Genomic DNA, 12,122 nt, shown 5'->3' with positions numbered 1-12,122 from the left:
CCCAAAGTATGATGCCTTAGACCACATGGCCACAGTGTAGGACAGATGCACATAGAGCGACCACTAAGAAAATAATATTTGACCAAAAGTCTCCACGCACCTCTCATCATGAATTCAACTTGAGCCATAAGGAAGCATGCTTCATTCTATTCCTCCCCTTCTAGCATAAAATCATGAGGTCTGGAACTCTTAAACCTAATGTTGAATAGATTACTCATTTCAAATCATATTCCGTAAGCGTAACTTGCAGGGGGTCAGGACCTCCCCTGGAAATTCTCATCGCACCTTGGAATTTCTCATGTCATATATACAGTGAAACCTCGATTTTCCATTTATCAGGGGCCGAAGGTGAAAGAATTTTAAATTCAGGAAAGTGTCAAATCTGGGAAAATTTTTATAATGTTGTTCGACAATGATCATGAAGGATGAATGAATAATGAAAAAAATGTAAAACCGAAATTCCACTGTACGTAAATAATTTGTACATAAGAATTTCTCAAATTGGTTCCTCACCTGAAAATAAAATTTATGTCATGGTAAAAGAGGACTCACGCCAAAGGTTAGAGCACTAATCATTTGGCTACATGGGAGCCCTAATTAAAGAAATATATGGTTCAATCATGAGCAAAACTTGGCTGTAGATTAGATATAATGAGTAACATACTTCTATTCATGACTATACAATAGTATTGAGAACATGCATCTATTCCAGAGAGGCACAGCATGAGACAGTAGAGAGCCACGGGTAAGGTTATGAACCAATAGTCACCGTGAAATACCGTATTAAATCTAAGGTAGATATGGGGGATCATTACTTAAGGCTACGACAGTCTGAAGCAACTCGCTTGCTTAGCAAGAGAGACACAAAGGGTATGGGGTGACACCCCCAATAAATGATAGAACACTAACAACATTTAATATAAAACACTTCTACTGGCTCGACAGGCAGGGCGAGAACATGATAAAGGAATGCTCGTTCCTGTAGTTCTGTAGCGATGTTCTTCGCTAGTCCTAGTAGATGAGGTCCTATCCTGAAATAAAACTTTCTAGGGAGCCCAACTCCGTGCTCTTAACACTAGCGTAGTCCTGGTATTGTAACTATAACTTTCTGACGACAACTTTTTCCTTTTTAACAACAACAACAGAGCTATATCACAATTACTACATCGGAGGTAAAACTGAAGCAACTGAGGGCGAAATATTCTCATGCGAACTATTTAAAGGGAATTCAAACTCTAACTAGTGGCTGGGAAACAGCGAATCAGCGATCAGTTGAATTTTCTTCGACTAAGATTGAGCATTTTCGAGTCACAAGGTACCGAGCGTTGTTCGTGGGACAAAACAAATGAGCACTGGGTTCACCACATGTTGCCAAACGTACTGTAAAGGGAGAAAGAGTATTCTCGGTCAACACCAGAAATCAGCAGGTTCAACTGCACACGTGGTTCTACACGTTGAAGTTTCCGGAAGGACCACCCACAGGTCTGAATGAAGGCGGACACATAGTCATATAAAGGCAACTGGCAAAAAATAGAAGTACGCTTGGCAATGTTGCTTGGGGAGAGCGATGTGATCCCTTCAGGTTTTACTTCGCAACTGAGTTTGTTGATGCCCATCGGACGACACGCCCCCAAAAATGATTGGGGCACAGGACACGCCAGAAACAGACATCAAGGTCAACCGCCAGTTGGAGTTGCATTCAGTATAACTGCCAGCGCTTTGGCCGGACCCGTTTTGCGAAGTGATTAGCTTATCAATATATGACCGGGATCCTGGGTTCAAGTCATGCCTTCGGCGTGATATGATATGCACTATTCCAGAGGACATGTTGAGATGTGCGTCATGGAAGCCTTCCCGCATTGCCTCAAACAGTGCATCCAAGCAGAAGGAGGACATTTAGAGGACATTATTTTCAAGGTGCACTGATAGTCTGTGTTGTTCCTATTATACACCGTATTAAATGCCTATGTGTATATTTTTATTTCATAACCATATAAAGTTACTACAAGCACTCACCGTCTTTCCATTGTAATTTGATGTTGGTAGATACAATATGAGGCACCCGCAGTGGCGGTGATTACGGGGGTCGAGGGGGGCAGATGCCGTCCCAAATTTTGTCACTTTTGTCCCCGTTCTATGCTAAACCTTATGTACCAAGGGAAAGTAAATCGCCCTTGTCCCCCCTAGTTTTGGAACCCAATCGCCGCCACTGGGCACCCGTATTATGGTCACAACTTTTGAAAATCAATACATTTGGCTGTGATTTGCATTGTGCTCCTTACATTTTTTTGTCTGCTCCCATATTCATATATACTATCCATTCCGTTCTTAACCCAATCTGTTAGATAGAAATGCCTGTCTTCAAGGAGTATTTATCATTTTTTTTTCAATCTCTGTATCTTGTGAACATATACATTGTGAAACATAAGTCTTTTGGAGAATCATTGTGTGTATTATGTCACGGTTTAATTTTAGTTTTTAGTAGGTGAACTCTCATGTCTCTCTTGTTGGTGTAGGAATTTACTGATTGAAGTAAGTGATGTATACAGAATTGCTATATCCTATGTACGTTTTAAAAATGTTTTCAGGGAAAGTTGGTAGTGGGCCACAACATGCTCCTGGATATATGCCATATGGTACACCAGTTCTGCTGCCCCTTGCCAGACAGCTATGAAGAATTTAAGGAGTTGGTCAAGGCTGTGTTTCCAAAGTTAGTAAATAATTACTTGTTATTAACAATGAAATGAACTAACAGTTGGGCTGAAAAGTTCGTAGGCTGACTCATAGATGGCGTTACTAGAATTAAATCCATGTGATTTTTACTTAGTACTAACCTTCAAAAGATACGTGTATAAATTTCACAGCTGCCGGATAATTAGTTCGTGAGATATAGCATTGTGAGTGAAGCAGCTTTTGTTATTGTGAAAAGATGGATAAAAAAGAATTTTGTGTGTTAATAAAGCATTGCTTTTTGGCGAAAAAAATACTGTTGAAGCCAAGGCTTGGCTTGATAAACATCATTCGGACTCTGCACCAGGAAAATCAACCGTTGAGAAGTGGTTTGCTAAATTTAAACGAGGCGAAATAAGCATCGAAGACGATGCACGCAGTGGACGCCCCAAAGAGGCTGTTACCGACGAAAACATCAAAAAAGTCCACAAAATAATTTTAAATGATCGTAAAGTGAAGTTGATCGAGATAGCTAAGACTTTAAAAATATCAAAGGAACGTGTTGGACATATTGTGCATGAATATTTGAACATGCGAAAGCTGTGTGCAAAATGGGTGCCACGCGTGCTCACAATCGATCAAAAGCAACAACGTTTTGATGATTCGGAGCAATGTTTAGCGATATTCAACCGTAATAAAATTGCTTCCTCATCCACCATATTCTCCAGATCTGGCCCCCAGTGACTTTTTCCTGTTTGCAGACCTTAAAAGAATTCTCGCTGGAAAGAAATTTAGCACTGATGAAGAGGTAATCGCCAAAACTGAGGCCTATTTTGAGGCTAAAGAGAAATCGTACTATAAACATGGCATCGAAAAATTGTATGACCGCTATAATTTGTATCACCCTCGAAGGCAACTATATTGAATAATAAAATCGAATTTTGTCAAAAAAATATTTTTTACTATGTTAGCCTACGAACTTTTCAGCCCAACTGTTAAATCATGCTTCTTATGTGTTTGTGAATTAAAAACTAGGGTTATCGGGTCAGTTAGTAATGATTAGGGCTGAATCGATACAGATACCAATACTTGAAAATTTCAGTAATTGAAAGTCATTCAAAATATTCATTAACAATAGTGGGTAAGTGTTTCATTCTAATTACATGCCCCAATTAAGATTTTTTGCTTTAAAATTTACAAAAATGACATTAGAATATTAAATTACATGTTATGTCATCACAAAATTAAGTTTTCTTCACACAAAACTGGTGCAAAATAAAGAGAAACTGCTAATTGTGCGTAATTTCCAGGATATTTAGAGTCTTCCAAGTGTCGAGAGGCATTTTTATAGAGCCCATGAAATAACAAAATGCTGGAAAAGTATCGGCTAGTATCAATTGAGGGGTCTAGTGAGAGAGGGAGTTATGCCACTTTGACAAGAAATGGAAATAAATTGAGTTTTCTAAAGCATTGCGTTGAGTCATAATTTGTATAACAAAGGGTAATTTTTTTTCCTGAACATATTGTTAGGTAAATTATTCAAAAGGAAAAATATGAATTTCAATATAAATACCATTTATTATGAACATGTATGGTATATTGTTGTAGTATACCCATGTGGAAAAATCAATGTAGCACATCAAATACTTTGAACAAGGCTTAAATACTTTTGCCTGAGTGTAAATCATGTTCACAGGGTTGCACATGCTCTACATAAAGACAACTTCATATGTCTTCTGGAGGGTCTTCACTGTCCATTGTTTCTTTGGATTTTAGTTTTTGGTAAACACCATGAAAATCTGGAGGAATATAAGGCATTATTGCTATGAGATCTTTTAACTTCAGGGCTGATATTAAATCTATCACAACCTCTGCCACTCCTATTGCATACACCATCAGTAAGTGGCATAGCTCCTTCTCTCACTCAAAATGCTGATTAGGATGTATTCAAGAACTCAGAAAATCTGCTGCAGAACAAGCGGGAGCTATGCCACATGGTTGTAGTTCAGATGATAGATGACAGATGGTAGGAGAAGACTGAAAAATGGCAAAAAATAATATTTTCAAGATTTGTGGCATAGCTCCCTCTCTCACTAGCCCCTCAATTAATAAATTCCAACTGATACTTTCTGATACCGATACATCAGCATCAGCATCGGTATCGGCTCAGCTGTAGTAATGATTTGATTTTATTATCCGAAACAAGCTGATGCTTTTCTGGAGTGCGGGTGTCTCGCAGGGTCTGCAAAATGTCATCAACATCATCATGGAATTTTAGTATTCTGGAAAATATCATAGATCAAAATTGTGTTGGAGTATTATTTCTCTTCTAGTTTACGGTTCTTGCTAGCACATAAACACAATGTTGCATGTAACATTTTGGGAGAATGGACACTCCATTCATCAGACTTTTATTCTTGTTTGATTAATGACATCGTTATAACTGTTGCAATAGTTTTGTTAGATTAAACAACAACTATTTAACATTTTGTTTACATGTGAACCTATAAATATATGGAAGTAATACATTAATGTGGTGAAGTTGCAATGGAATATATAACCCATGATACAACAGCTTGTAGGGCAAGGTATACCTACGAACTGTTGTTCTCTCTCCCACCTGCCGAGGTGGGAGATCAACCAACTAGTTATGGGGTGACATGTGGCCATCATGATGAACCCCAAGTCATCATCGTAGTTACCAAATTTCCTCAAAATGATGGGTAGCCACCGTTTCCATACACAGGCCAAAATCTCAAGAAAAGGTGTTATGCTTCTCCCTAGAAGACTCAAACCTGTGCACATCCGGTAGCCGTGCAATAGAATATATATATCTATAAATTTTAAACAACCTTAAATTACAAAAAAATAAGCAGCATCAGTATTGGCATTGATGCGAATCATTAAGCATAAGAGTATCAGCACTGAATGTGGTATCAATTTGGTTGATACCCCCTTCCCCTTAACATTTTGGTAATACATGGATATTTTTCTCAGGAGATACTTTGGTAGACTGGGTGTACTAAAATATTATACCTGCTCCATCACAGTATCAAAAACACAGTAGTTCTTCTTTATTTATCTACAATTGGCTTCAAATAAAAATGACATTAAATCTAGTGACAAGATTAAATCAGAATTGAGAACTTATAAATTGTCCTCGTACACCAAGTTCTTGATAAAACATGTTTTTAACCCTGATGTCTGATTGCACCAACATTGCACAAACTCATGGGTAAGGAAATCCACGAGTTAGGATCATTTTCCGTTGTGCAAATCTGAAAGGCATAGCACAGCATTCGAGTCAACAATATCCCAGCTTTACTTCAGGATAGTAGCTAGCCTCAAAGCAAGTACCTAAACGTCATACAGATGGAAGCACATGCTTGGTTACTTGTTTCGAAAAGGTGTTGCTGAATGTGAGAAAAAAGAGAAAGGATGGAGGTAACGGGACATTGGTATCTGTAAACGCTGACGATCAGCTGCCTCGAGAAAATTTCAAGCATGTGATAAAGATGGACATATTTAGATAAATAAATGTTGATAGTTTGAGTCTATTACCAATTTTACAGTTATTTAGTTTTGAAATTCTGAAGTGATACATTACGGATTGCAATTACAATTACAAAATATACATAATTCATTTTTCAATCAACAAGTAACTTTTGCTAACAACACAAGTATTAGTATTAGAATAATTAGTAGATATTATTTAAAATCATGTATACAATGAAAATTTGTTCAGAAAATTAATATTTTATTATATACCTATTAAAATACGAGGCGCATCCAGAAAGTAACTTTCCCTATTTTTTAAAAAAACAACAAGAACACAGTTTCAGGAAACCATTTATTGGCAACAGGTACAGCAAAGGTTCAGCTATTTTTCAACATAGCAACCACCAGAATTGAGACACTTGTCGTATCGTGGTATCAACTTTTGGATCCCACTGTTGTAGAACTCTGCCGCCTGTGAATGGAACCAGCGTGTGGCAGACGTCTTCAGCTCTTCGTCGTTGTCAAAATGCTCACCGGAGGACAGGAATTTCTTGACGTGCAAGAAAACGTGAAAATCGCTTGGAGCCAGATCAGGACTGTAAGGTGGATGATCAAACAACTCCCAGCCAAATTCCGTCAAAACAGCTGCTGTGCGCCGAGCCGTATGTGGACGAGCATTGTCATGGAGGAGCACAACACCTGCAGTAAGCATGCCACGCCTCATGTTTTGAATGGCAAGTCGCAATTTCCTTAGTGTTTCACAGTAATGGTCAGCGTTCACCGTTTCACCTCTGAGAAGGAAGTCAATGAGCAAAATGCCCTTCCTGTCCCAAAACACGGTGCACATCACTTTCTGTATCGACAGCGTCTGTTTGAATTTCTTCTTGACCGGAGATCCACTATGCCACCAATGAATTGACTGCTGCTTGGTTTCCGGGGTGAAGTGCGAAATCCACGTCTCATCGCCCGTGACAATCCTGTCGAGGAAATCATTGCCGTCATCATGGTACCGTTGCAGGAATGTCAGTGCTGCTCCTGAATGTTTCATTTTGTGTTCAGGTGTCAGGTTTTTTGGCACCCACCTGGCACACAATTTTTTGAACAGCAGGCGCTCCATGACAATCTCATGCAACACGGATCGCGATATCTGCGGAAAAAGGCTACTCAAGTCCGTAATCGTGAAGCGACGGTTCTCTACGATGCACTGCCGCACCAGCTCAACCAGATCATCAGTGATGAGGGACGGACGCCCACTGCGCTCTTCATCATGGACACTTTGACGACCTTCCGAAAACTGCCGACACCAGTGACGCACCATCTGCTTACTCATAATGTTCGGCCCAGAGACCTCACAGAGCTGACGATGAATGTCAATTGGCGCAATGCTTTGTGCATTCAGGAACTTTATCACCGACCGAACCTCACATGCGGCGGGAGAAGGAATACGAGCTTCCATTTCGGACCACTGCTGCCTTGCTACTGGCGCCGGGCGAGATCTGTCTGCCTGGCATATGATTGATACGTCTTAGCTCTGCTGCGCATGCTCAATTTACACGGCTCATTATGTTTACTTTCACGGAAAAAAAATAGGGAAACTTACTTTCTGGATGCACCTCGTATCTTGCAGTTGTTTCGAAAATTTGTTTTTAACGATTGTGCCTAATTAGTATTTTTTAGGAATTTTGAAACATTTTAAGGTTTTAGAACTCAACCTTAATTTAAGATTTTTAGGATTCTAGAGCCTATTTTAGGAACCTAAAAGCCTAATTTTATCCTTTCGGTAGTTTCTAGGGCTGAGCCGATACCACTTTGAACCGATACTCTTACAGATTCCCACTGATACCGATACTTGAAAATTTTAATAATTAAAAGTTGTTCAAAATATTGATCAATCATGTAATTATTGTACTCTATTTGTTACTCGCTTGGCCCCCCACACTTTTCCTCCGCACTCTAGGTTCGGTGCACTTCGTACTCGGCTCAGATTTGTCTAGGGGTATCTTTCTTTGTACGACAATGCACGTGGGTTGCTACAAGTCAACATAATTATATAATTAACTACAAGAGACAACGGATAACTTTTGCGAAACCTTTATGATCAGGGGGATAAATTACCTTGTCCAGCGTTTGTGAAATTAAAAACGGAAATTTTGGATATTTTCTATAGTTTAATTAAAGTAAAATTTGAAGTATATACAGGTCGTATCCGAACGTTCATTTCTCTAATTATTTATCGGGCCAAAACTCTAATTTTGATGTTGGAATCTCTATTGTTTGTACCTGGATGCTTTACATTTTATGAATTACATCTGAAGTACGCTTGTCACAAGGTAGACTCGCGTTACTCCAAGAAACGTCTTAACAGGCGCTAGGCCGCCCGACGTGTACATTTCTCAACACTCCACGGTGACAAGGCACTAGGCTGCCCGGCGCACCGTAATTACTTCAAAATAACATCCAGTACAAACTACCTTTTTACCTGTAAACTGGACACCAAGGCACTAGCTTGCCCGGCAATCCAATCTCTTACAGCATCCGTTTCGGGAGACCTGTCCTCCGGTCCTAGCTAACCGAAGCAAAAACAGCCTCTCCCTTCCAAGTCTCAGTTCCAACAGCCGACCTCCCCTACTCTCATCTGGGAGTTTATATACGTTTGGTTGGCGTCTGTTGCCAACCGCCCTTCTTTCAAAATTTTTAATCTTTAACAGCTAAACTGCCTGCCTTTTCCTCGAACGTTCGAAACACGAAGAAAGAACAGAGAGCTACATGGTATTTATACATGGAATAATACGAACCTAAAAATGCATAATAAATTGATTTACACTAATAACACATATATATGTTTATACACTTGATTACCTAATTAATTAACATATTAATAAATATTTAAATAAGGAAAAAAAAAACACTGTTGCCCTGACACGGGGGCAGGGTAACAGATTCCCCCTCCCCAGCGTTACAATTCAATCTGAAATTTAAATTTCAGTCTGTGTGAATTGTCTCAAAGTCACTGAGAAAAGTTAAGCACTGTATCTGAAAAAAAAGAAAAAAGTTCACTGAAAAGTTATTTTCACTACACGTCAAAAACGTCTCTGAAAAAGAAGAGTCTCGATTTCACTGCACTAAATATCCTATTTCCACACTGTTTCTTCCTCCGGAATCCTGTAACCTCCTGGACATCTCGGTCATCTGGTCATCAGGACTGCTCCCAGGTGCAGACAGATTCAGCTCCTCCACCTTCCAAAGAACATGCCCGGTTCCCGCTCTAGGGTCGTCTCAGCCTCCTCCTCGGTCCATCCGAAGAACCTCCGGCTCCTTAGTCCCCTAGTCCTTGCGTCTGGGACATCCGCGGTACTCGGTTCGACTTCTGCCAAATTTCAGCTTCAAATGCTTTCAAAAAGTTCTATCGTTCGATCACACGACCCGACTTAAATATGGCTTTTCCATTTTTCATCTTTAAGGAATTCCCTTCCTTCTTCGGGCATCGAACTGCCATCCTTCAGCATTCTCTTAGCGATGAAAATCTCATGTCTTCATGTTCACAATTGTCACCACCCTTTATCGGCAAAAGGTTGACATAACATAAAATACAACAGTCCGTAATTTTAAATCTTACATTCACAAGAAATGAATTTACCAGGACACTAATGTGTAGCGACAATAAATCAGGAACTTAATTACTACTGTACAAACTAGAAGTCGGTCACTCGGCTTCCTTTTCATCATTTTTCACAGCCCTTCTACCCCCTCCCCTTGAGATGGATTCTCAGGGTAGAATTTAGGGACGAGTGCTTTCCCTCACACTTCTCAAATTTCTTCTCGGAACGACCTTCAGCTGGTCAACGTTAGCCAGAACTCTCTTCCCCTCACCTTCCTTTTCCAAGACAACATTATTTGGAGCAGTGAAATTCAGAATTCTGTAGATCCCTTTGAATTTCGGGAAAAAGCACGCAGTTTGCTTATTAAAAGCAGACGAAATTCTATGCTCTTGAAGCAGTACTCGATCTCCGACACGAAGATTAACCTTTCTTCTACCCTTATTGTAGGCCTTTGACGCCTTTTGCCTCGTCTTTTCCTCTTTTTCTCTTGCAAATTCGAAAGCCGCGCCCATTCTTTCCTTTAACTGTATGACGTAATCCATCTGTTTTTCCGCCGTGACGTCCTCCCCGGTTCCATCTTCCCTCTGAAGCTCCATTTTCCGAGTGTCATGCGGTGTGTACAAATCACGTCCAAAGAACAAAAATGACGGCTTCAATCCAGTCATCGAATTCGTTGCATTTTTAATGGCAAAACTTATCGCGTCCAAATTTTCAGCCCACGACGAGTGTTCTCTGCAGAACTTCCCAAGTGCTTGCTTGATTATCTTAATAGCTGCTTCTGATTTATTTCCCTTCGGTCTATATGGCGTAATATAGACAGACTTGCAATTCACAGAGCGCAACGTTTGTGAATACAGTTTGCTTCGAAATACACTCTGGTTGTCACTGACAACGTATTTCGGGAATCCTGACTGAAAACAGTACTTCAAAAATGCTTGCGAGATCGTCCTCGCCGTTGTAGTTCTAAGTGGTGTCAAACTAATGTGCCTTGAGAACTCATCTTGAATGACTAAACAGTACTTGTATCTACCCTTCGTACTTGTAGGCAGTGGTCCAAAAATGTCCAGAAACACTTTGTATCCAGGCGCAGTAGATTTTCTCGAGTTCATAAATCCCATCTTTCTGCTGTTGTCAGGATTATACTGAAGACAAGTGATACAACTTTTGCAATAGTTACTGACATCTTTGACTACTCCGTCCCAAGTATAATTCTCTAGAACCTTAAACAATGTCTTTCCATGTCCTAAGTGCGCAGATAATAAATCATCATGCGAAGATTTAAGTACTTCATTCTTCAACTTCTCTGGTACCCACAGCTTCAATCTGGAGCTAAACGGTGGATAAAGTCCAGTGTTTTCGTCAACGAAACGGTAAAGCAGTCCATCATCGTCGAGACAGGAATGTTGGAGATAAAAGTCAAATTTTCTCTTCTCTCGAGAATCCTTTATTTCAATTTCTTCTCCATTTAAACATCCAATTAATTTTGACAAATAAGGATCACTCTGTTGTCCTCTTTTCCATATATCTTTATCGTTAAGATCTACGGGCGGCGAAGTTTCTTTCTGTCCGTCCGTCTGTTTTCCATTTACAGTGTTGCCAGTTGCATCTGTAAACATCGCTTCCGTTTTCCTTTTCTGCTTCCGGTCGAATTTCTGACACACTTTGCCTTCGACTTTAGGAATCTCGTGGTGTTCCATTATCGTCCCATCCGGCATCTCTAATCTGAAATATCCATCAGGCTTGATGTCCTCTATCGGATAATTCTCTTCTGCATCCGAAGATCCAATGTAATTCTCCCTTTCAGAGAATCCCGCTTCGATCCTCGACAAGTAGTCAACCGCTGTGTTATTTCTACCGGCAATGTATTTTACTGTAACTGGAAACCTGGTCACCCTGTTTATCATTCTGTTTATGTGGCTCGGAATATGAGAAGATTTCAAGATATCCACGAGCGCAGAATGGTCAGTGTAAGCTATCACTTCCGGTGCTTGCAGAAAGTAATATTCAAATTTCTCCAGACCCATGGTCAACGCAAATAACTCTTTCGCTGTGACAGAATAAGAACGCTGAGTTTCAGACAGCTTCTTACTCCCAAATGCAACAGTCTGCAATTTTCTCGTTTTGTCGTCCTCCTGAGCGACGATATAGCCAAGCGCTATGTCAGAGCAGTCTACAAACAAGTGAAACGGTTTCGAAACGTCAGGAATCTTGAGATCAGGACTATTTACAATTGCATCCTTCATTTTCTGCAAACTCTCTTCTTGTTCTTTTCCCCAAGAAAATTTCCTATTTCCTTGTAACAAGTCCGTGATCGGTTTGGATATCTTTGCTTGGTCCTTTATGAAATCCGACAGA

At 40.0% G+C, this 12,122-nt stretch overlaps 1 protein-coding gene across 2 annotated transcripts in view; it reads left to right on the top strand.

Annotated features, from left to right (window-relative positions):
• The window catches only part of LOC146005019 (poly(A)-specific ribonuclease PARN-like), a 213,550-nt gene that overhangs the window by 65,255 nt on the left and 136,173 nt on the right, over nucleotides 1-12,122 (top strand). For both annotated transcript variants that reach the window (XM_083144149.1, XM_083144148.1), the window contains exon 6: nucleotides 2,589-2,710. In XM_083144149.1, coding sequence (XP_083000275.1) covers nucleotides 2,589-2,710 — 122 coding nt within the window. The remainder of the gene's footprint in view (nucleotides 1-2,588; nucleotides 2,711-12,122) is intronic.

The sequence above is a fragment of the Lepisma saccharinum genome, chromosome 22, assembly GCF_977018435.1.
Source record: "Lepisma saccharinum chromosome 22, izLepSacc3.1, whole genome shotgun sequence".
Taxonomy (NCBI): domain Eukaryota; kingdom Metazoa; phylum Arthropoda; class Insecta; order Zygentoma; family Lepismatidae; genus Lepisma; species Lepisma saccharinum.
This window is presented reverse-complemented; position numbering and strand designations above follow the sequence as displayed.